The following is a 25971-nucleotide window of genomic DNA, read 5'->3' as shown; positions in this document are numbered from 1 at the left end:
GAAGAGGTTCAGAGTCGTAAAGCAGCAACGGGCGTTTGTGGTGTGTTGGCATAAAGGAGGGGAGGGGTGCTCAGCATCCTTTGATTTGACTCTTCACATCAACCCCTCCAGGCAGGTATTGCCATCCTCTCTACAGATGAGGAAAAGGAGCCTCAGAGACATTCCGTAACTGCCCACTTTGGCCAGCTGCTCGTATAAGACAGGATCTCAGGCCTATCTGCCTTCAGAGCCTGTGCTCTTTTTCTTCAAAACCCTGGCATATCCAGGGCAGAGCTATGGGTGCATCTTATCTGTGTCTGTATTCCCAACTCTTTGCATGGTACACAGCACATAGTAGGACCTCAGAAATGTCGGCTGAACAGAGAGTGTGGCCATAAGCACCAGGAGCACTGTGAGTCTGCAGGGTCCCAGGACATGTTGGAGCTCAGAGGGTATCCAGCCCCAGGAGAGCAAGTCTCTGACTTTTCAGAGGAGGAAACGGAGGCCCAGGAAGGGAAGGGACATCTCCAAGGCCATGGAACCCTTTCGTGACCTGGAAGGACGACCGTCTGGCTCTTCTCCTATGCTCCTGGCCCACAGGGATTTGTCGCTGGTCTCCCCAGGCTGCCTGTAGGACAGGTGTGGACAGTCCAGTCCCAGCCCTGCCGTCCTGGGCAGTGGCCTCAGCCCTCTGCCCTCTCTCTTCTCAGGTGTTCCAGAACTCCCAGCGGAGCAGAGAGGAAGCTGTTTGGAGGTGGGGTGGGGGAGGGGGCTTGGTTAGAGGAGGGAACAGTGCTGGGGGGGCCTGGGGCTAGGAGACTCCTTCTTCCCCCTCCCCCAAGCTTCTCTCTCCAGCCAGGAGGGGCTGTTTATGATGCTCAATGATAGACTCGCTCCTCAGAAAGGATAATTTCTCAGGCTCTGCCTGCTGATTAGAGCCGGAATTTAAATGAATAACTGTGACCTTGTGGAAGTGCCCTAGTTATTCAGAGACCCGATGAGGAAATAGGCCTCTTACTTGGGTCCATCAGAGCCCTGGCAGGTGTGGGAGGAGGGGCTGCTGTCTGCCAGGGCCCAGAGGAGGTCTGCTGCTGCCGCAAGCCAGGCTGCCTTTGCTCCAGCCTCCTTCTGCCCTCGCTCGATCTCCGCCCCCTTTCAGTGTAAGTGGTCTCAAGGCTGTCTTTAGAGAGGGGCATAGTTATTTGTCCTGAGCCCTGCCCTGTCTCTGGGGGCGGGGGGGAGGGGGTGTCACTCAGTCCAGCCTGAGGGACACTGTTCGAAACCTGAAGCTAGGAGGCAGCACCTGATATGTCTGACTTGTGTTTATGGATACAAAGGGTTTGCCCTAGAAGCTTGCTGCTCACAGGTGACCCACCCCAGCGGCAGCGTCGGACTCACCCAGGAGTCTGTCAGAAAGGCAGAATCTCAGGCCTCACCCCAGACGGACCCCGAGGTGTAGACAACTTAATGTTCGAGACACACTGACCTCACATTTCCAGACTCTCCTCCCCTTTGGGGCCAACCAGGCTATGTTTGCTGCGGAAGGTGCATTCCACCTTGCAGACCCTATTCCTCATCTGTTCCGCTGGGCACAGCATGAAATATCCACTTTCTGGGTTGATAGGACTTAAGAGGGAGCGAGATACTAGGGAAGGAAAGGGGAATGAACAGTTATTGACCACTTAGTCTGTGCCTGGCCTTGTTCCGGCAGTTTCCATGTAAAAGTTTATGTACTGGAAGGCAGGATAGCTTAGGATAGAGCAAGGTACCACAAACGGAGGTGCATGGGCGAAAGCCAGCCCACTGCCTCGTTTCAGATGGCCTTCAAGCTAAGGATGGGTTTCCACTTTTTTGATAGTTGACAGCAATCAAAAGAATAATGTGTGACACAAAAATTTGATGAAATTCGATTTCAGTGTTTTTAAATAAAGTTTTGTTGGAACACAGGCACACTTGTTTGTTTCTGGATCGTCCATGACTGCTTTGCAAAGTCAGAGCGGAGTAGCTGTGACAGAGACCCTACGGCCTGCAAAGCGTAAAAGATTTACGACCCGGCCCTTTACAGAAAACCACCAGGTAGAGCACAGACTCGGAGCGAGACACCTGGGTTGACATCCTGGCTTTATCCCAACCTAACAGTATGACCTGTTCAAGTTGCTTTGCTTCTGAGGACCCTAATTACCTGACCTGTAAAATGGGAATAGTAAATGCCTACATCAGGGGGTTGTTGTGAAGATTAAGTGAGCTCATGCGTCTGTAGAACAGTGCCTGGCACAGAGTAAACGATGCATACATGAGCTATTATTGCAAGTTATCCTGTTTGATCCTTTCCACACATGTGGATGAAGGCGTTTAGGTGCAGAGAAGTTTCAGAACAAAACAAACCCAAACCACTTCTTTGGCCTGTGTCTTGGTCTCCCGACCCGTTCAGAGGCGTGCTCTCCCTGCTGTGCTGTCAAGCCCCTCTAAACACACCTGCTCTTCTCTCCTTGTCACACATTCTCTCCCATCTGGCCTGATCTGTCTGCTTTCAGGGAAGAGGTCCCACAAAGTTAGAATCCGGCCAATATTGCTCTCCAGTGAGGCGTAGGAATCCCAGGAAGGGGAACTGACATGTATAGGGGACCTCATGTGTCAGACAGCGACCCCTGCACAGATGAGGAACCTGGGCTCACAGACATTATATCCTCTGCCCAAGTGAGAAGCAGGGGTGATAGCTCCGAGAATTTAAGTGCAGATCTGGGGTCTTTGCTCTGTGGTCTGCTTCCTTCTGGCTCTGTCACTTTCCCCATGCGCTGTGTGGCCTTGGGTAAGTCATGTGACCTCTCTGGGCATCAGGCTGCCTTTCTTTAATGTGATGAGTTTGAATGATATAACCTCTCAAGCTTCTCCCATTCCAGGATCTATGATTAGGCCATCTGAATGAGGTGCCTTGGCGAACAACAATCAGGGAAATGCCTTCTCCTTTATAACCAAAGACTTGTAACTCCAATTCCAATATATTTTGTCTTCCCTTTCCTGTTCTTTTGGCCAATAGCCCCACTTGCCTTTCTAATTCCAGTAGCATCTGAAATATACTTTGTCTTCCCTTTCCGGTTCTTTTGGCCAATAGCCCCACTTGCCTTTCTCCCTTATTCGGAAAAATACCTGACACTTACTGAGCTTGCACTTTGAGCCTGGCACTGAAATACTAAGTTTTTGCATGATCATTTACTTCTTTTGACATCCCCAGGAGGTAGATTCTGTCATTAGACCCATTTCACTCAGGAATGAACTGAGGCTCACAGACAATAACTTACTGTAGTCAAGAGTAGTGGAGTGGGATGCAAACCCTGGTCTGCCTGGTCCTGGAGACATCTCACAGGCAGCTGCACCAGAATGCGCACCCATGAAGGTACACTCCTGTTCACGCCTATACGCCCTGGGCCTAGAACAGAGCCAACTCATCATAGGCATAGAATAAGTACTTGCTCAATGAGTAAACCGTGCTCAGGACTCAGCTTTTCGTTTTACCCCAAACCCCTCTGCTTTTTATTGGGGTTCACCCTGAGATAAGAAGGAAATTGAACCAACCTTTATTCAGTTCCCATTTTGGGCTTGGCTCAGTAGGAGATGCAGGCTGTAGGGAAATCCACTACTGCCGTGCGTCATTGGATTGGAAAGGGGCCCTCGGCTGGGCTAGCAGTGCTCAGCTTTCAGCCAATTTCCCTGCTGGGGCCTGGGAAGACCCCCTTGGCTCCCGTAGTCATTCTTGATGAGTAAGTGTGAGTAAGGCGCTGCTTCCCAGCTTGTCTCCAGCTTTGTCTAACTCATGGAGGCAGATCACCGGGCCTTGGTGATTTTTTCTTTTTTTAGGGCCTTTTAACATTCCCGTCTTTACTGTCTTGGCAAGGCTGACTCACTGGAGTGCTGCTTATGGTTCCATTTTGTTTCTCAGTTCCAGAGGGCAAGGTCAGAGTCAGCGCTGGGAAACATCCCTAGAGATACCCTGTAGTTTCAGTGGGATAGTATAACTGCCCCACCCCGACCCTGCCAAATGGGTGGGGACTATACTTGTGTCCCAATGATGAGGGGGCATTGGTGGCATTAAGTAGGAAGGGGCAACGAATGCTACATGTGCTGTAATGTATGGGAGGGTCTCATTCAAAAAGATTTCTGCTGCTCAAAATGCTACTGGTGAGAACAAAGAGAAACAATTCTAGGCCAATTCCTTCCTTGTACAGGAGAGGAAACTGAGGCCATAGAATATCCATATAACTCAGCTAAGTCACGCAGCTTACTGATGGCAGCCTCGGAGACCCTCCCAGTCTGTAGGCCTGCCTAGGGAAGTCTGGAAAGGAGCTGGGCTGAGGTAGGCAGTTCACAGGGCTAGGCTGAAGAAGGAGGGATGAGATGGGATGCAGCTGGAAGTTCAGGGCAGTGGGTCCCCTTGTGGGGCAACTTGCGTGACTGTGACCGTGGTGGGAAGCATCTGAGGACACCTGGCGGGAAGGCTGCTAGTGCTGCCAGCTTACTGAAGAAATGGCATTGACAAGACACAGTGGGTGGGGTAGAGAGAGGGCCTGGATGATGACAGCAATGACTGCAAGCTTTCCAGCTCTTCCCATGTGCCATGGACAGTGCTAAGTGCTTTCCACACGTGGCAGCTCGTGATTGTCATAGTGATCCTGAGAAGATATTTTATGAGCACATCTAGTATGGCAGGTAGTGGGGATGCAGGCAGGGATAAGTGCTCAAAGTGGGAGGCAGATAATTCACGGGCAAGAGGTACCGGAAAGTTCACTTCCTCAAAATCCCACAGTTAGTAAGAGACAGAGCTGGGATTTGAATCCAAGTCTTGGATTATTTAGAGCAGTGGTTTGCAAACTCTGGTAAGCATCCAGAAATCACCTGGAGAGCTCATAAATGAGATTCAGGCTTATTAAAGTGAGACATTTCCCCCAGGGGATTCTGATAGGACCAAAGTTTGAGAACTACTGTTTTAAAGGAAAGTGAGCAAGAGGGTGAAGGGACTTGAAAGCTTCAGGCTTAGCCATTAGTTTAGACCCTACCAGCATTCAGGGAGGGTGGGATGCATGATCTCCCCTTTGTCTGAGCGCCCGCCCATGGCACCTTAGGTCACGGGGAAAGCAGCACCATCATCATAGTACACTATTGTCACTCGTGTCGTGTCCCCCACATGTCCCCCACTGGCCAGCATGGGCTGTGGAAGGACAGGGAGTGTCTTACCCTTTGAGAACTTATCCATGCCTGTATCCCCACTACCTGCCGTATTATATGTGCTCATAAAACTTTGTTGTTAGAATCACATTTCAGGGATGGAAAGGACCCCAAAGTTGTCGAGTCTCTCTGTGCACCTAATTTTTGAATCCCTTCCATAAGAGTTTATTCAGACTTGGCTCCTGCGGTGAAGAGCAAATCCTTGCTCCTTTAGCCATTCTTCCAAGCTCTTATTCTGAGTCACTATAGCTTTCACCACCTGTATTGCTTCCAGCCCTTGGAGACACACAGAATAGATTTAATTATACTCCCAGTGTTTGAAGACAGGGCTTTTGTCTTTAAGGATTTTCTTTCCTAAGGGGTACAACATCTCCAGTTTCTTTGGGCATTCTCATACAAGGGTTTTACATTCTTTTATCCAGGTCATTATTCTCTGAAAAATGACTTTTTTTTTTTTTTGTATCCTTTCCAAACAAGGATGCCCACACACATACAGAATTATGGATGTGTTCCAACCTGTTCATTATAGAATGGTCTCATTCCCCACTTTTTCTAGACTCCCTGTATCTATTAATGATAACACCAAACCCTTTAGTTTTATTTAATGACTATAGGAGTAAGTTGAACGTAAAGGCACTGGAAATCTTCCCTATTTTATGTGTGCTGCTGCAAAACCATTCTCTCCTGCTCCTGCACTGTGCAATGGTTTATTTGACTTTAGACTTGGGACCATTCTTTGATTTTGTTCAATTCAGTCCTGGATTTTTAAAATCTAGCATACTATGATCTATGAGAGTACAGTTCTTTCATCTAGCAAGCCAGCTGTCCCTCCCAGCTTCATGCCATTCATGATTGAAGAGCTATTTTAGAGATGTTCTTGACAAGTTGGAGAGCAAAGACTTCTTGTTTGGGAAGAGTTTCTTCTAAAAGGCATAATTGCCCATCCTTTAATCTTTAGAGTGTCAAGCATAACTGCCTTCATCTCTCTCCCTTCCATGCCATTCACACATAAGGAAACCCTGCTTCTTGCCCCCTAATGAGGTGGAATAGACTGGGAAGGTGCTGCAGACCTTCTTTCCTCTACCTGGGGGATATGCCCTACAGAAGCTGTTGGTGATTTATGGTTGACACTGGAAGGAATAATTTCTGTTCAGCCTACTCACAAGGCTGTGAGAGCAAAGTTGGGTGAAAGGCACACGGCGGGTGGGCTTGTATAGTTCATCTTCCAAAGGGCTTAGTGGTGAGGATGGAACATGGGGGCATCATAGAAGGGCCAATCCAGAGGCTAGAAGAATTAGCCTTGAAGAATTAGCACCAGGCTCTCTTCTGGAAACCATCATCATTGTCAGTCCAACTATTCATTTTATCCCCAGTATTGTGTAAGCCTTGTGGAAGAAGAGCCAAAATCGTGTATGTAAACAGGTGATCTTCCCAAGTGTCAGCTCATGATTTCTGTTTGGTGATTCACTGAAGTTTTGTTCATTGCCTACCTTTCTGATTATGGGTGGTATTCTCAGGGTATTAGTTTGAACCATTTAAAATTGTCATTTTTGTAGGTCAAAACCAGTTAAATATCAGAAGTTTCATATGGCTCAAACCAATAGCTCTTTGGCCTCTTTGGAGACCATCTTAGTTCATAGGAGCATAGCATCTTGGAGTTGGATTGGATTTTAGGTAGTTATGTTCAAAAACCCCACTCTGAATCTCTTCTCTGTACCCTCTGTTCTTACGGAATGTGCTTGCTGCTTTGTCCTGTAACTTTTAAAATGCTTGAAGGCAGTTCTCACGTCCTTATCTAGCTCTCTCTTATTTGGGCTGTATACAGCAGTTCCTTCAGCCATTCTGCATGTGACATGTTTTGGACCTCTTACCGTTCTGATCATTCTTTGGATACACCCCACCTGCTTCATGCCCCTTCTAACATATGGCACAGTCTCTGAACCCAAATCCTAGATTTAGTACAGTCTGTGCTGAGAAGAGGTGGGACTATTGACTTCTTTTAATTTCCATGGGTGGGGAGGTTGGAGGGGGTGGTGCTTAACTGCCAGAGTTTACATTTGTCCCTTAAAATTAAATTTCACTTTTGCCTGTTCACATCCTTTTGGACCCTGATTCTGATACCTAACAAATGAGCTATTCCTTTCAGCTTTCGTTCATAACAACACCCGGCCAGCGTGCCAAGGATATTCTCAGCCAAGTCATTGATCCAAAGGTTGAGCAGACCCAGGCTCTGCTGATGAACCTCTGATAGAACAAGGGAACCAAAGCCCATAATGGAGGTCAGGGAAATGCCCGGCGAAGGGCTGATCTGAGGCACAATTATGGCGCAGGGGCAGGTTTCCTTCAGATCCCGCCTCCTCCTTTAAGCATCCTTCTCCCACCCCGTCCTTCCCCTGCACCCTCCCTCCTGCCCACAGTTGCCGACTCTCTCAACCGGTGACTGCATGTCTCTGTCCTTCCTTCACTCACATGTCCCTGTGCCACCCCAGTCGCTAAAGAAAGATCTTTGGTTTGGCTTCCTAATGGTCCCGCGCACAGGACAGTGTCAATGACTGAGAAGCCTGAGTGTATCTGTGTTCAGATTTGCATGTTCATGAGGAAAGGGGCTTAATCCCATCAAGAAGTGACCTGGCAAAGGAAAAGCTTCGTGTTTGAGTAGCATCTATGGATGGGGATCGAGGAGAGGGAGATGGTGGCCATTGAAAAGCAGACTCCCCCACTGCTCCTTCTCTTGTGCTCGACCAGGGTCAGAGATGAAGTTGAATTAATGTCCAGGCCCTCTTTTCTGCTCCTGAGTTCTCTAAGACATGTGTCTTCTCTTCTCTACCAGCACTGAATTAGACAGGATTGCTAGTGTCATGGTTACCATCACAGCCTGGAGGGCCCATCTGTTGGCTTGGAATCCTCACTTCACCCCTTACTAAGCAGTGTGGCTTTGGCTCTAGGCCCTGCTTTCCTCACCTGTAAAATCAAAATTATAGCAATGCCTAGCCCACAGAGCTGGATTTTATGAGATACACCTAGCCACGCCTTGTCTATCTATAGTAAACAGTCAACAAACATCAGCTACTGTTGTAATCGTGTTTTTGTTTTGTTTTGTTTTTTTAACCAAGTTAACTGAATTTCCTCTCTTTTAAGTACTTAAAATGCTAAGATGTGTATTTCTTTTCCCCCTTCTCCCTTTTCCAAATTCTTGGTCACCCTACAGACGCGGTCACTTGTGGCTTCTCTACCTTTACTAGCTCCTTAGTTCCTCCGGAAACATGAGGTGAATGTTTCCATTACCTTCTGATTTTATGTAATTACTCTTTTCAAAACTCTCTGTGGCTTCATAAGAATTCAGCGTTGGCACTTGGCACTTGCCACAATTAGTGACATTTAATTTCTCTACTTCAGTATGGAAAAAGAGATGATATATGTAGATTTTACACTGGGATAAAAGTTACCCTGAAAAGTGAATGAAAGAAAAGTCTTGGCAGGGATAACTTGCTTTTTTTACCCCCTGAATCTCCCGTGCCCCCATCATCAGCGACTTCTTTCCTCCGCTGAAATGCTTTCCCCAATTACCCAGCCAGAGCGAAGGAAGGAAGCATGGATTGAAAATCATCTGAGGTAGGTGGGATAGTGTAGGTTTGAGGGGGAGACAGTACTGGCTTAAATGATGGAGGCCTTCACCTTCTGGCCTGGTTCCTGAACACGACATCTTCCTCTTGCTTGTTGCAGTAAATGGTTTCTAGTCTCTGTATTAGTCATTCTCATGACAGGCTTCATGATGGCCACAGCTGCTTACAAATGACTTCGCTTCCATCGCCATTTCCATTCTCCCAAGCTGCAAAGGCAACTATCTCCATGGGGATTTTCCCAAAGGATGTAACATACGTTAGAGAGCCATACCTATATTTTGCATATAATTTACATATGATTTGCAGTCTGTTCTAAGGCATTTTCAACTGTGTATGTCTTACCTACTGGTGATCTTTTTCTCCTCGTGTTCTTGCATATAGCCCGAGAACCTGCGCACCAGACATAGACAGGCACGAGACGGGTAGAAGATAGTTCTGGAAAGAGTGAGAGGAAGGGTGAAAAATATCAGACATCTTGTTGGGATCCAGAATGGTCCCTGGATCCAGCTGGGGTAGCACTTCATTAGGCTGTGACATCTAGATAGGAGACACTTCCGTGGCTTTCTAATTGTTTCGTAATTATTTTTTAAAAGGCATTGTAGTTCTGTAAGAATTCTGTGTTGACAATTCTTAATATCCTGCCCATCAAAGGGTCATCCAAGCCCACCTCCTGATTCCTATCCACCATTAGGTAAACTTTTATGGAGCTGGCTTTTGAGTGTTAGTTGAGGATCTATTCAAATCCAGAGCCCGTGGTGAGCTTCTTTTGGAAAGGTGTGTACCCTTTTGCTGAGTCCCCTGTTCCAGCTCACGTCCTTGCTGTCTTTCAGCAGCCCTTGAACGTCAGGCCCAGAATAAATGCCAGACTCCCAACCCAGTCTGCGTGCTGGCCCCAGAGCCGGCTGTGTGGCATAGGGGTCGCTGGTGATGTGGATTTTGACCCTCTGTTTCTGAGATTGACGAGAATGCCTGTTTTCATTTTTTCCCCTTCCTCATCAGCCACACACCCAGCCTAGGTTCCTTTTCCTTTCTTACTAATTAGATCCTTCTCCATTAAGATGTTTGAGCATTATTTTCTGGGTCTATATTGGAAAGCCAAATAGTTCCGTTGTTTTTTTTAATGTAAAATTTTATTTTAATGTTGAATATGCTTGGAAGTAGGAAAAAAGAACATTTAGGTTCTTTACTATTCCCCTCCCCAGTCCCCCAACCCTGCCAGGTTAAGACCCACTGTTCCAGCCACTTTTTTTTTGAGAATTTATTTACCTACATGGGCACAGACCTCTTCCTCGAAGGGGAGGTGATACACCCTTGTGTTGCCCTGACTTTCTCGTAGACCTCAGTCCTACATTGTTAAACGCACCCTAGACATTAAAAAAATTTTTTTTATTAGTTTCAGGTGTCCAAAACAACGTGTTAGACATTTATCACTTATATCCCTCAGACAGTCACCCTAGACGGTTTTGCTCGAGTGATTCTTCTGTTTCTTCAACTCCTCCTGCCTAAAACTGAGGTCTTTGTTGCCCTCACTCCAAATCCGTTTCCCACCCCATCTGATCTTCCTATTTCTGACAATGCTTCACTCAGTCTCCCATCGTCTCCTCCCCTGAAGCATGTCGTCGGTCACTCAAAGCCTGTTGAATATTCTTTTTTCCTTTTTCTTCCCTCTGCCATGGCATTAATTTAGGCCCTTTGTGACTAATCTTTCTGCCTCCATGTCTTTTCCCTGTAATCCATCCTGTCCACACCATTGCCAAAGCAACCTTCCCGAACATCATTTTCCCTGGGTCATTCGCCTGCTTGTGAACCCTCAGTGTCTCCCATTAGCGGCAGGATCAAGGCCATTTCCTTAGCCTTGAAACTCAAGGCCTCCATACCACAGCTCCGTCCTCTGAGCCTGGAGATTGCCTTTCGCTTCTTTCTGACGTGAACTATTTATATTTGTTCATACCTGCCATGTGCCTGGCTGTGTCCTACATTCTTCTGGGAAATCCTTGCAAATGCGTCTTGTGGTCTTTGGAACTAGTGGTGCTACCTGGAATGTTGTCTATGTATCTAAATCCTAAACTATCTTTCAAGGCCTAGTACAAATTTCATTCCTATAGAAACCTTTTCAATGCATTCAGGGCCCTCCTCACCGTTGTCCTTATTGTCTGAATCCGTCATTTGAGACTTAGCAACCATTCCTTCATTCCTCATTCAATCACCAAACACATACTAAGCACCTACTGTGTGTCAGGCACTATGCTAGGTGTGGCCTCACACATCAGTGCGTTTTTATAGCGTAATAAAAATAAACAATAGCCCTTACCATGTGCAGGCCCAGCTTTACATATACTCATGTATTTAATTCTCAAAACAACCTATGAATTTGGCATTATTGTTATTCAAATTTTATAGATAGGGAGATCAGGGCACAGAGATGTTTACCAAGTTTCCTAAAGTCAAAAGCTAGAACGCAACAAAGGTGGGATTCTGAAGTCCTTGATCTTAACCCTGAGACTTCACTGTCAGGTACCAGTATATGTAAGTGTTTGTGTCAATATGATCACACACACCTTCCCAGCTACGCTATAGACCTACAGGTTACTGACCGTGGACCTCGCTTGTATCCCCACTGCCTTATCCAGTCTTTGCATATAGTAGGTACTTGAATGTTTTGGTTGCTTGCTTGTTGTTTCGTGCATTCATTTGTGAGGAGCCTAAGATTAGTAGTAGCAAGTAGTGATTTGGAGTGGAAGAGGGAGAAAGAGAATTTCAGAATAGACCATGGCACTCTGGAATTCTTGATTTCTGGTTCTTAACTCTGCAAGCTATGTGGATAGGTTTGTATAAGAGAAGATCCTGATATAAAAGCTGTTGAAAGTGGAATACAATTCCTTTCTCAGAAAGCAAAACCAAACTCAGACCGTATTATGGTTACACACGTTCTCCCCTCCCTCCAGCTGTTCCCTTTGGCTTTACTGCCCGCAAAAAGCAGGTTTGACACCAGGATCCCAGATCTGTATGCCTGGCCTAAGATTTCTGGTTAAGATTTTTATAAGGGGCATTTTATTTGAGTTGCAATACTGCAACTACATATGTAGCTTAATAAAACCTGCTAAGTACATATTTGAATTTTAAAGACACAGGTGGTGGGTTATTTGCATTTTAAAAGGATTCTTCCTTTTACACTGCAGCGTTCCATGAAATATCCGATACCTCTTATTGTATTTATCATACAGTTTAATTGACCCAAATTTGATTTATATGCCACTCTAAAGGGGTAGCTCTCAAGTTCTAGTGAGCAGGGGAATCACTTGGGCAACTTGTTTAAAATCCAGATCTTTCCCCAAACTCCTTCCCAAGGTTCTAATTCATTAGGTCTGGGGTGAGGCCCAGGGTCTTCCCTGTTAAAAAGCATCCCCAGGTGGTTCATGTAGGTGGTCAGTGAAGTGTAGGTGGGAAATACTGCTTTAGAGGAACACCTGGGGCCCAGGTGGAGGGGCTTCTCCAGGGCTTTGATACCCTCTGACTACCAAGTGTCCTGCTTTCCATTTGGTAAATTTTTGAAATATCTATTTGGATCAGATAAAGACCAATCCGTATAAGATGGATTCATGTAAGGTGTACAATGTATTCGTTTCACACATTTATATATTGCAAAATAATTACCATCGTAGCAGTAGCTCACACCTCCATCCCATCCCATAATTGCCATTTCTTTTGTATGGTGAGAACTTTTCCGATTACTCTCTTAGCAACTTGGCAGTATACAATACCGCATTAGCGTCCTTTCGTTTTTAACCCTCTGTGTTACTCTTAGGTATCTCCTTGGGTCTTCCTCATTCTCATTTCTTAACGCTTACAACCCTCTTGTATATAGTCACTACCTACTGAATTCACACATGCATTCTGTTCCCGTTTAGCTTCTCGCATCCTCCACCTGCTTGTCCCAGACCCTCCCTCTTAGTGCTGTTGATGTGGATGCTGAATGCTATGGTTTGGTCCAGGCATTTTTGAAATAGTTACTTCTGCCGAAGTCTCTCTGAGCTAAATCTGTGGCCCTTTTGTTCTCTCTTCTTACTATCCCCTTCCAAGAAAAGACTAAAAATTATTATTTTTTTTTTAGCAAAACAAATCATGAGAATGACTTGTTTTGGCACAATTCCATTCCTCCATGAGTATTAATTCTAGGCCTCTAGAAATGAATGCCGGAAATGCACATTTAAAATATGACTACAGTTGAATGAAATTTGTTTAAAAAATAGGCCTTATGACATTTATGGCACATGTATCTATGTATTTAATATATCACTGATCTTTTAAAAGTCAGTTGCTTGACCCATATTTTGCCTCTGATTACTTTTCTAAATCTCTAGTAATCTCCAAAAACATTTAGAGATTTTCATACATTAGAGAATTTTTCTCCTTTATTAATCCCCTATATCCCTAAATTTCACTCTGGGTAAAGGTTCCCTGGCATGATCTGGATTTTGTCAAATATCTCCAGTAGTAATAAAAGCAATGGAAGAGCAAATAACTCGTGTCGTTGGTTACTGGTTGGAAACCTTTTCTTTTAATAGATTGATCAGGGCTTACGCTTTCCTTGAAGTAATGAGCTCTAAATAATCTGGTTTGACTTCCATAAGAACATAGCCAGAGATTGTGCTGTTTGTTTATTAGTTGTGTGTGTGTGTGTGTGTGTGTGTGTGTGTGTGTGTGTGTGTGTGTGTCATCTTCTTTAACCCATTCAGTGCTGGGCTAGGCCTCCCTGATTAAAGGTGAGGGATGTTCTAGGAAAAGATGGTGGTGGAGAAGCAATGGAGGGAAGGGGTGCCGTTATCCCTGGGCTAAGAGGTGACTGATAGGGGAAATAGTTTCAAGTCGTCTGTGCAACTCCTGCAAGCAGGCACTCATTTGGTGTGTTCAGTATCATTCGGTTTTTCTAGAAAAGAATATTGCATCTAGAATCACAACAACAAGAAGTTGGACGGTAATCTCTGGATGGTGAGATTACAACTCATTTTTCTTTTTTTTCTGAATTTTCCGAAGTTGCTACAGTGACCATGTATTACTATTAAAAGTAATTTAAACAAAAGAAAGAAACCTGTTTCACCCGGCATCTTGAGTCTCTTTCCCAATGGACCTCATCTTTAGTAGATTTATCTCCAGTCCTACCTGTGGCATAGAACAGTGGTGGAAGCAAGTTCTCATGAAAAGGCTTAGAGCAATTCAGCAAACAGAAAAGGCTGCAGACTGGAGAGCTGGGCCTTTCGTGCTGTTGCATGTTCCCGGGGGTGTGTGTGCGTGTGTGTGTGTGCGTGTGCGCGTGTGTGTGTGCGTGTGTATGCCCCTGCCACCTCTCCTTCCACTCAAGAATTGAGAGAAGATTGCACTGCATTCCGAATTTTAACTTTGTCTTCTTTCTTTTTCCATCTCCTTCCCCTCTCCTCCTCCCCTTTCCGCCCTCTTTTCCTTCCCCAAGGCCTTTCCCACCTCATGATGAGTGAACAAGGTAGGTGCTTTTTGCTCGTGCGGATAACAGCTGCCCGACTTGCTTGCCTCTGTGCCTCTGGCTGGTTGCTCAGAGCCTCATCGTTGCTGGCAGGCCATTTGCTGACTGCCCCTCATGTCGTGGGCCAGGCTGGCAGCAGGGCCACCCTGCAGTGGGGGGCACCTTACCCGATGCATCGTGGTTTCCCGCCCCCACACCCCTTTGGCTTCTCCATTCTGCACCATTTGTCATCAGACTGCTGGCCCTGCCGGGCTGCCTCCAAGAGGGAAGGAAGCATGAAACAAGGCATGACGGGGTGATAATGGGGGTGAATGAAGCTAATTTCAGAGCAACAGAGCGGTTAACTTCCTCCTGCTCCTCCCCGCACCCCATGCTGGGGCCTGGGGTTGGGGATGAGGAGCCAGGCTTCTCCCTGGATTTCACTCCAAGTAAAGGTTTGATTTTTGCCTTCCCCTCCGTCCCACTGCCCACTGTAATGACTTTCAGCCCCTCAAGGTGAAAGGAAGCCCTTGGGGGTTGACTAGGTTCAGTTTTGTGTAAAAGCAAAAACCACCAAGAGAACATGCTAATTCCTCATGGCAGGATTCTAACTCATTATACACCCTGAAGAAAACTGCATCTAAAGATCTGTAAATTCAGCATCTGCAACCTAAAATATTCAAATATGCAGGGAATGAACTGTGCAGGAAATTCAGCTCAGCAAAGCACAGGGTGGGCTGTGAAGGAAGCCTTTTTCTCCTAAATAAAAATTTTCCACATTATCAGCCTAAATCAGGATTTGAGAAGGAGGCCTACTTAAAATGGTTTTTTTTTTTTTTTTTTACCCCGCTGTCCAATTGCTACTATTGTGTTCCTTCTGAGCATTGGGGTGACTGCAAGACTGGTGTCCCTGCCTTGCCCTATCACCCAAAGACTGTACTTTAATGTCTCTTGTCTGTTTCCTTCCCAAATACACACGGGAGTCAGTGCCTCGTTGGGAGAATCAAAGAAAAGGGGAAGGAGAGGTTCTTCCTCCTTCTCCTGTTTTTCTTGGTCTTTTGAGGAGGGTGGGGCAGCCCTGAAGGCACCCCCCCCCCCCACACACACACACACACATACCACTGCTCCCATTTGGAGGATCCCTCAGACTGTGTTGCCACAAAGGCAAGAATTATCAGATCCAGGAACCCCCCGGGGCTGAGAGAAGTTTGTTGATGGCATCCAGGTAGCGGTGCACGCGGGCAGTTGAGGGATCCTGACTTGGTAAGGCAGGGTAAGGAGGAAGCACACTTTTCCAATAGACGTGTATCCTCCAGACCTGAGCCAACATCCACGATTTGGACTCCAGCCATTTCAATGAAGACACAGTCTGGTTTAGAGCAGATGTCAAAGGACAGAGCTGCAGTGAGGCGGTCAGGTGAGTTTTCCAGTGTTACGTGGGGCTCTGGAAGAGCCTGGGATGAAGCCTCTCTATTCTTCTTGTAGGTGAAACTATCTGCCTACAAGGTGAAGTTATCTGCCAACAGCAGGTAACTATGATGTGGAGATGAGGAGGGGATGCCCTGATGTCGACCTGGGGTCCAGGGAGTTTGACAGTTAAGCACAATTCTATCAAGTGGGTGGACCCAAGCTCTGTGAATTGCTGGGATTCAGTGGCCCTACTTTGATAACAACTTACACTTACCTGAAAGCAGGCCTTCAAAGTCCTGATGAGGAGACCCCCTTCTGTATTCTCTCACCTGTGCTCCCAGCTGGCCTTTAGGAGCCCTCCCAGCTTTTAGAGTGACTTGCCAGTCTGAGTGCCTCGTAGGGCTGATGTCATAGGATGGAGTCCAGGCAGATGGGATAGGCTAGTGGGGACGTCTTTAATCTTAATTAGGTTTATTTTAGACCCATAATGCAGCACAGGTATTTTGGAATGCTAAATCCCAATGACAGTAGGAAAAGCATGTGGAGGACCTCTGTTGTATACCTTGCCCCCCGTTTCCACCCACTACTCAGCTTGTCTTGGGCACCCGGATTGATGTGTACTCGAGTAGAGAGCTCAGATGTACACATACTCTGGGGGTTAAGACAGATATTTCCTAGAAAAAGAGTCTTTAGGCAACAAAGCTGTGACAGACATGAATATTGTGAATTCCTCTTTAGAGAGGTTTCCAAGAAAGGATGCAGACTTCTTCTGGGTGCTCAATGCCACTAAGATTTGAAGTTGCAACTTGCAGTTTAATCTGTTTTTAAGAAGGTCCTTTACCTGAATTCCTCCTCCTCTTATGTTTTTCCATTCCCCAGTCCCTTTTCTGTTCTTGCCCTTGTAGTGATTACCTAAAAAACACCAACAACTTTACTTTCCACCAATATTTCTTTCCTTCTTATTCCTTCAACATGAAAGGAAGATTTCTGTCTGGTTCCCACTGAATGTACAAAATTTGTTTTCGATGTACATCAACGTGTGTGGAAATACTTCTGTATGTTGCGTGTGCACCACCTACCCGTGTATGTTATAGTTTTGGTCCTCGTGACTCATGTAAATGTTGGGAAACTATAAGAGAACTTAGCTTCTCTGAGACCTTGCCTCACCAAGTTTAGATTGGGTAAGTGTGTGCATTGTGGCATACATGTGGCTATGCAATGTGTTTGCATGCAGACTTGGTCGTGATCCTAAGGTGGGCACAGACAAAACTCATGGGAAAAAGCTTCGACATGAAATTGATGGAAGCAGCTTTGCTGCTTGATGGCTTGTTGACGCTTTGCATTGTGTCTTTGTTTTGTGCTGCCTTCTCAAGATATTGTATTTATAATGCTGTTACGTTACTGTTGTGCGTTTTTATGTGTGTTACATTTCTTTGTGTGTCTGCAGTGTGCTGATGTTTGACTCTCCCTGCTCTCTCTCTTTCTCTCTCTCTCTCTCACCGCCTCCATGGGGGACACCATGCTTCCTCTACTTAATTGGACCTTCCACTTCATTTCTGTAGGTAGAAGTAAAGGTAGAGATGATTTTCTTTTTCTCATTATAACTGTCAATCTGCCATCTGAACTATTCATGTGTCCATGGGGAATTGTTGATTCTTAGGAATACAGTCCAGATTGCAACTTCGTGCTTTTAACAACAACGAGAAAAAAACAAATAAAAAGCCAATGCTATCATTTCCCTTCAGTGTACCTCATGTTTCATGGTTGGGGATGGTTCTGAGTTGGCCCCCCCAAACCTCCCACTAAATCTAGGGTGAGCCTTATCCATGATGGGGTGCTGTTTCTGGCAGGGATGGGGGACTCTGAAAGTGGTCGTGCAATGTGGGGAAGATATATGCAGGACATCCTGAGAATCCCTCCCGATAAATGTATTGTGGGAACAAGGGAGGTGTGAAATGACGTACCGCGGTTTCCGTTACTTGGGAGTAACCCATTTTGGGGATAACATCAGTGAGGGAACAGTGATACACAAGGAAGGGAAGAGGATTGGTGAATTGCTCAAAATTTTATTTAATGTGAAATTTGGGGAGGGGGGGTTATTTATTTTTTGCTGGTATTTTGAGGAATGGAAATTTTCTGATTGGGGGTGATGGGCTAAGAATGGTGGGAGTGGGGGCGTGGAAGAACAGGAATGACAGTGCGCTACATCGTAAGGTGAAAGGGGAGAACGAGCTAACACTCGATTTTCACTTACAAAGTCAACCTTTTGCCAGGTAGGCTGGAAAGGAAGATGCACTGAGCAGGCGGGCTCGCTCCGATGCTCTGACATGCCTTTCAGTGCTTCACACCTTTGGGTAGCACAGCTCACTCGTCCATTCCTAATCAAAGCTGTCAGAGCCCTAAGCCTGGAGAACCTGGCTCGCCAGCTAAATTGGATTAACTGTTCAGGAGTGAAGGAGGAGGTTAATTAATAAATCATAAATATGTATCTGCACCCGGTTCTCCCCTCGCCCTCCCCGATCCTCTAGCCCCTACCTCTGTGAAGCTATGTGCTATTGCTCCCTGCCAAGATTGGCTAATAACAGAAGAAGGAAATGTGAGTTCTGGCATGAGGATGTTAAAGGAAGACGGGCTGACAAGTTTCTGAAAAATGCCGATTTGATGACTAGTCTGTGAACTGGCTAGTCTCATTGGAGTTCCATGCTTTTCTGAATTTTTCCAATGTTAGGTATGGTTACCTTGGAAGCAGCTCAGTCTTTTGGCTTTGGGGTTGGTTAATTGCCTGTTCCTTTGCTAATCATCGGTGGGTTCACTCTCAGAAACCGGTCATGGGGACGCTTACCGCATTTTGAGCTTGGTGCTTTTGAAAGGAGGTAGGAAAGAGGGATGAGGAAGAGGAATAATGATTGAAAGGGCTGTAACCTCCAGTGCTTGACTTACTCTACTCAACCAGAGGCAGCCAGCGATCTCTTCATTGGCAAAGCCACCAATCCTTGCCCAGGACCCACCCTTTCTGGAGCACGTGGCACTGTGTCACGTGTCCCTCCTCCCACTAGTTTCCATGAGAATACATTAGAGTCAGTGTCCCTTCCTTCTCCACCCACTCACCCCATCTTTCTCTTTTTCTTTCCCTAATCACCTAAAACATCCCATAAGATAGATGTTTTTCGTGTGGTTAAGTTTTGCATGTGGGTATCTTCTTTTCTTTCTCTGGCTGCTGCTGCTAACACGGATCATTTCCTATGTGCCTTTCATTGTGCCGTGTGCTTTATATGCCTCGTCACAAGAATCCTCACAATGGTTTCATGAGGTAGGTGATGGCCTTAGCCTTGCCTTATGAATAAGTAGAACAAAACTGCGAGAGTTGAGTAACTGAAGTCGGATGGCTACAAAGTGGAAAAGACACCTAGCACCCGAGTCCCTAACCACGACACATACTGCCCCTTGGATTCAAGGGCGACCTCCCTGGCACTGACCTATCTCAAGTTCCAGCCTGCCACTTTACATTCTTGGTGACGCATGTCCATATATATGTCCCACCAGTACAGCCACCTTGGTACGTCTAAAGTCAACCTTCTCACCATCTGGCCACAAACCAGCTTCCTGATTTTTGTAAATGGTGCCCCTGTCTTCCTTTGTCACCTGAACTGAAACCAGGGAAGTGCTTTCCATCCTGTACTTTTCTGTCCCCTGGTGATCAGTTGAGAGAGATGTTGAGATTCTCCTCGTGAATGTCTCTTGCCTCTCTCGTGTCAACACTCTAGCTCGGTTCCCAGGTAACCCTTATTAGGTTATTGCCCTAGCCTGGTTAGTCTGCTTCTCTTCTCTTCCAGTCTGTCCAGTAACTGAGAACTATTGAAACTCTGCTGTCCACCAAATGGAGTGTGGAATTAGCTATCTCAATTTCAAAGCCAGCTCTCATATGGCCCTGTTTACCTTTAACCTTCCCTCCTGTTCATCTTAGATGCAAAATCGCTACCAAATTGGACGCCAGATAACCTTGCTGGACTTTTCCTTGTCTACTAGCTTTACTGATTCTGCTTCTCTCTCCTATCACAGTCCCTTCTTCCCTTTTTCTGCCCAATGCAATCATACATCGATTTCATTTCCTAGCCGATGCTGTCCTTGAATGCTCCATTCTGAGATGAGCTCTCCATGTATCTTATGTTAAAGTTAGTTGGGAATTGCGCCACTCCCGTCTACTAGATTATAAGAGGACAAACATATTTATTCGTTAATGTCCAGATGTATCTAGCATAGTAGCTTGTGTGTGGAAGGGACTCAAAATCTCTAATCCTTCTTAGCCTGCTATCAGTCATCTTCCTAAAAGTGAAAATAAAGCAAAATTAAAAGGAAATCGGATCATGTAGCTCATCTGTTCAAAAGCTTTTGATGGATTCTCGTTGTATAATTGTCAATGTGCCTTCTCAGCGTTATTTTCTACAATATCATGCCCGCTCAGCACCGTCACCCCTGCCAGCGCCCCGTCTCCTTAAGTCAACCACTCTCGCTGCCTGAATCTGCGTTACGGTTTCTTGACTTCTGCCTTTGGCTCAAGCTTTACCCTCTTTCTTGAATGCCCTTGGAACACCCTTCTTCCTCTTATCCTTTCAGGCTCAAGCCTCCCAGGTCCACCAGACTTTGTGCTTCGTATAAAGTACCGATGCCAACCTGTCTTTAATCAGATTTAGTCATGTGTTTCGGTCAATACCCACCCCCTCCATAAAGGGCAGAGGCTGTGTTTTGGGCATCTCTTTCACCTGCACTGCACTTAGCTTAGAACTTTGTCCAGAGTTGTCCACCAACCTCTGCCCCTTATCACTACCCTCATTACCCCAATCTACTGAGCAAATGAGCCCCAATGGGTCCCGGAGTAAGACCAGCTGCTGTGGCTCCAGTTCTTGCCTCACGCAGGCCTTCTCTTGATGCTGTGTGTACAAGGGACAGGGAAATGGTCCTGGATTACCACAGAATAGAAGTGGGAAAGGTCTTTGGATTTATTCTTAGGAGCTTGTCAAAGAAAAGAGTGCCTCAAGTTTTGTCATTCTTTAAAGCTGAGTGGTGAAGCAGTAAACGTGTAGTGGAAGTGATCGTGACGTTAAATCTACAAAACCGAGCAGGATACTTAGGCTATACCGATAACCACAAGAGTCAGGAGACCACTGGGCTGCATTGAGCCAAAAGCAAATGTGGCTTTACCTAGGAGTTAGTGGCTGACCAAAGGAGTTATTCAGCAACCAGCCTTGCGCAGCTTTTTTGACCTGATTTTGACAGCCTGTGTTTAAGTGTTCAGAGTGTTTTGGCCCCCATACCCCTTTTCTTGTTAATTTTGGGATTGCCCAGTCTGGGTTAGGTCACCAAATATTTTCCCTTGAAACTGGACTTGCAGTAAGTGTCACAGAATCCAATGCCTACAGAGGCCTGATAGGTGTCATCCAGGAGCAGATCCCATGGCAAGAAGAATCCTAGTGTAAGATACACAATGGGGGGGCGGGGTGGGCACTCTGGCAAATGAGAGCAGAAATTCTGTCAAGGGCCGCAGCCTCCAGTCTGCTCTAGCCGATTGCTGCCAGGTGAGAATGCATGCCCTGGTGTCACCAGACCCTCAAGATAAACCAGAAGTGGGTTTTATAACAACGTCAGATTGTGGCCTCCTTCTGTCTCTGTGCTCTGTACACCCCCACACACACATGATTTGGCCCACGAGCCACAAGTTTTTGACCTTTGGCGTGAGGAGAAAAGAGGAGTAAAATGTTCCTCCAAGATTTCTTGCTGAATGTCAACAGTGGGAGGCAGTCATTGGCAGCGTGCTGGATTAATTTTCTCTTTGCCCAAAGCAATGGTCAGGGCACCAGGAATCTCTCTTACCTTTGGCACTAAGGCCAGGGAGTCTGATCTATGTGCTGGGTGAAGTTGGTTCTGTAGAATAGGGTGGGCATTCTTTGGGAGAGTAAGACGATTCTGAGCATGATCAGGAAGAGAGGTAACTAACACCTCCAGCAACTGCGTGAGTTTTAAATAGTAAGCATGGCTCGGGGCATTTAATTTCTTTTTCCTTTTGCTCTAAGGAACTCTTTGTTTACTGAACAAGTTAGTGTTGACCCTACGATCTACTTTAATCCTGCAGAAGTTAGAAACCCCTTCCAATTTATTTATATGTGTTTGTTCCCACGTAGATTTGACCATTGGCCTTCCAATGTTGAACTAATCAACATTGGCCAAACTGGAAAGACATAATCAAGCTACATGAACTTGAACATGATTTCATGTAGATCGTATTTTGCTAGTAATGACATTAAGAAAGCTGATTTGAGGAGTGGAGCCCCTTCTTGTCCCTGCTAGGACTCAAGAGCCCTGCAAATAAGTTACTGCTTTGATAGCCAACTGTTTATGCAAATTAGTAAAGGCAATGCCAGCGACTAATTATGAAAATAAACTCATCTGTGCTCTATAAATATCTAATTATAATAAAATAGGGGCAATATTACATTTCCAGCTCTTGCCTCATCTGTTTCTCATCCACCACTGATTTGTCCTCTTGACAATGAATAAAATCACTTTGTTTTTTGAAGAAGCCTGTTTTCATGTTTGTTTCTTTTTTTCCTTCTAATGTTTTGAAAGTCTGCAGGGGGAAAATAGATTTATTTTAAACATAAAAAGTACAATTGCCTGATTTTAGCAACTCTGTTTTTTTGACAGTGATGTCTTTAAAGTGGTGCTTTAAAAATATGAAAAGTGTTTTTTTTCCTTTCCTTGTTTAGAAATTTTTATTGAACACCAAAGATATTTTTAGAACAGTTGTTTCTTGGAGCATTTTTAAAAATGTGTAAATGTGAACGGTAGATTTAGTAAAATGTACTGTGATCAATGGATGTTTCATGTTTCAATTAAATTCTAATTGACAATACATAAAGGAAATATTTCTCAGATTTCTAAGCGCCGTATTTATTTCGTTCTCAATTATCAGTTTGGATTCATTGATTATGCACAGATTTTATCTTTGTGTATCTCTCTCTTTCTCTCTCATACATATTATATCTATGATACATAGATAACATATATCATAGATATCATATGTATGAGATATATATATCACATATATTTATATATATATATATATATCATAGATATCATATACAGAGTACCATAAAATGTATACAAATTTTAAGAAAGGAAAAAAACTGTATTAAAATTGTAATACTCAATATATACTGATAACAAAAGATGAATACAAGTCATGTTTGACTTCTGCAATTACAAGAGATGCTCAAAGTGGTTATACCATGAGCATAATTTTAATACAGTTTTTTCCTTTCCTAAAATGTGTATACATTTTTTGTCACCCTCTGTATATATATCATAAAACACTTTCTCCTTGAAAGTTATTAGCGATCTACTTGTACAGACTTTTGCTTATCAAGCCAACTTGGTTAATCTTAGAGGATATGTAATTTTCAACTGTAGATCTCTGTGTATAGACATATAACCTTGACTTTGACAGTACTTACAGGTAAAGGGTGTTTTGAATTAAATTGTGTTATCTTTATGACACATCTCATTTATAAAGAATTCAAAACAGTAGTGTGATGAAAAAATAAGAGAACAAGCAAAGTGCATGTCCGTCTGTGCTTAGGCTTGTATCACCACGGTCGGTTTCTCAGGTGTGCAGGGCAGTGTGTGTGTATCTGGGTATAGTTACAGTTTCTCCAAATCCATATGAAAAGCTTTATACTAGTTGAGGATGTTCTCACGTGTGGCTTCCATCTATAGTACTGAAAACAATGCGTTCCAGGATGATGTGCCCCTGAATTTAGCAGATTGTCAGCCTTAACATTCCAAAGCAATGTTTATTCGGCATTCAGCAAATATTGACAGAGTCCCCGGATGTGTCTGGCCAAGCCAAGCGCTAGGTTTTCAGGACACAGGGCTGACCAAGCAAATATGGGACCTGCCCTCTAACACCTTGCTGGCAATTCGCAGGAGTTTGAAAATGGCTTTCAAATGTAACAACCACCTCTCCTCTTAAAGCCATCGATAAATTGTTTTCGATGCTTATTAATATATATGCAGCATTAACATTAATTTTACTAATTTATTTTAAAGGGAAACTGTCAGGTAATAATTCAGTTAGTCACATCACCCACTCTTGGAATTCTCAGAATCAGACAAGAGAATATGCTTGGTGTGTGAACACTCAGGGAATTTTCCATTTATGTGTTCTTTTATGTAGTATGTGTTTATCTTTATTGAGGGATAGCACACATCGTGTAAAGTATGTAAAATCCACACTCTTAAGTGTAGAGCTTAAATATTTTTTAACCTACATATGCTCAAGGAAATACGATCCAGATTGAGATGAAGAATGCATCCATCACCTCCATAAGTTTCTGTCATGCCACTTTCTGGCATTTATTTTTTAATAAATACATTTATTCTTCTCGCTCCCTGCACAACTCTGTGTCTCTGTGTAGTAATCAGCAGGCAGGCTCTAGATTGCTTTAATTTTCATTAAGTAGGATTAATTTTGTGAGAAGGAAGCATTGTGGTTTTCACTGTGTGCAAATAGAGGCAAAAGTGTTGCCCTTTGGTGGGGTGCAGTTGGCCCTGTTTCTGAAGATGCTCAGGTTTCCCTCTGCACAAAGAGAATATCTAATTGATCTTATTGGGTTTTTCTTTTTTTTTTTTTCCTAAGGCATTTAGTGGCAAGTAGAACAGCAGAGGTAAAAAAGACCATATGCTTTGTAAAAAGCCAGACTAATAACACTTCTTGATGGATGTCTGATTTTAAAAGTGCTGCATCTTTCATTAAAATTTACATGTAAAGTAAGGGCAGGCGCGGTGACATGAAAGCTAATGCAACTTCCACGTCTTGACATAATAACAATCACAAGATCCTGGAGATCCCAGATGGCAGCTTGGCCTTTGCCATCCTTTTAATAAGCTACTAACTGCTAATTATTTCACTCTTTTGGGCAAGTTAATTTACTGTTGACTCTTAAAGAGATACTGCTCTTTTTTTCCCCCCACGCCACAAAAAGCACAGCCCTTTTCACCTGGAGCTGTGACAAGCGCTTCTGTGCAGGTTGGAAGCTTTCCAGCCGATTGTAAAAATGATGGCAAGTCTCAGGGTGGAAAATGTTGCTTAATAAAACAATATTTTCCTGGATTTTTTTAATTTAAAAAATGTGGCTAAGGATCCATTGTGTGTGTGTGTGTGCGCGTGTGTGCGTGTGTGTGTGTGTGTGTGTGTGTGTGTGTGTGTGTAAAAGCAATAGATCAGTACAGGGGAGAAGATCCTGAAATTTGGAGCCCATTTAAGAGTGAAAGAACAGCTGCCTTTGAAATGGTTGCTAATTCTGACAATTAATGCTGTTTTGTGAGTATGTGATTTTCTGTAATAGCGGTTAGCAGGGCTGATGGGGTGTCATAGCTTATTTCCTAGGCTTTATGGTGATGTAGCATAGTGAAGACCAGGCTTCTGAAAGACAGCCAGGTCCCACATGGTCTGGAGCCCTTTTAAGGGAAAGCCTGTAAAACATGCTTTTTTCTGTAGTTTGACTTCCTCAGGATGATTTTATATTTTAGCACAGACACAGATTATTAAATGAGTGATGTGCAAGTGGGCTTGGATGCATCAGGAGTGTTTGGAAAAGAACCTTGTTTGCAATTAGCTGTCTGACAATCAAAATATTTACTTAAAGATAAGCTAATGAATGTGCCTTGCCAATGCCTGCAGACCCATTATTGAAATGAGAGGCAGTACTTTGGCTTGATACTCTTCAAAAATAAATCGTAAAAGTCAAATACTGGTGTGTGTGTGTGTATTACACTTTTCCCAAAACAAAATAAAATCAAACAACAAACAAAGGTAGGAAAATCTCTTGACCCATTTTCCTGAAACATTTAAACTGAATTTAGTGTGTTACTGTGATCAGTTTCTCCTCGATGTTGCTGTTAAGAATTGCTGAATGGCTTAAAATATGCATTGAAAACACACGTTTTCCAATTACTGGTGATATCTCTGGATGTGAACTTGAGAATGTGAGTTTTGTAGTCCAGTATCATCTCTGTAGTGACTTCTGGGTTATGCACTTGATGGGGGCGGCTGTGGAACTCAAATCCTAAGCATGTGCTTGTTTAAGTCTAGAGGAACTGGAGACATTTTAAATGTCATGTTTATTTAAAACTAATGTAGCATCTGCTTTCAAAATAGCCCCAAAGAAAAACGTAAGTGAGTGTGAATTTAGAGAAGTTTTGTCATCT

At 44.4% G+C, this 25971-nt stretch overlaps 1 protein-coding gene across 4 annotated transcripts in view; it reads left to right on the top strand.

Annotated features, from left to right (window-relative positions):
- Nucleotides 1-25971, top strand: part of NRXN3 (neurexin 3) — a 1454076-nt gene that overhangs the window by 35618 nt on the left and 1392487 nt on the right. For 3 of the 4 annotated variants that reach the window (XM_033107569.1, XM_033107568.1, XM_033107566.1), the window contains exons 3-4: nt 14290-14319; nt 17271-17282. In XM_033107569.1, coding sequence (XP_032963460.1) covers nt 14290-14319; nt 17271-17282 — 42 coding nt within the window. The remainder of the gene's footprint in view (nt 1-14289; nt 14320-17270; nt 17283-25971) is intronic. The other variant, XM_033107567.1, reaches the window with a different exon arrangement.

The sequence above is a fragment of the Rhinolophus ferrumequinum genome, chromosome 6 (genome assembly GCF_004115265.2).
Source record: "Rhinolophus ferrumequinum isolate MPI-CBG mRhiFer1 chromosome 6, mRhiFer1_v1.p, whole genome shotgun sequence".
NCBI classification, from domain to species: Eukaryota; Metazoa; Chordata; class Mammalia; order Chiroptera; family Rhinolophidae; genus Rhinolophus; species Rhinolophus ferrumequinum.
This window is presented reverse-complemented; position numbering and strand designations above follow the sequence as displayed.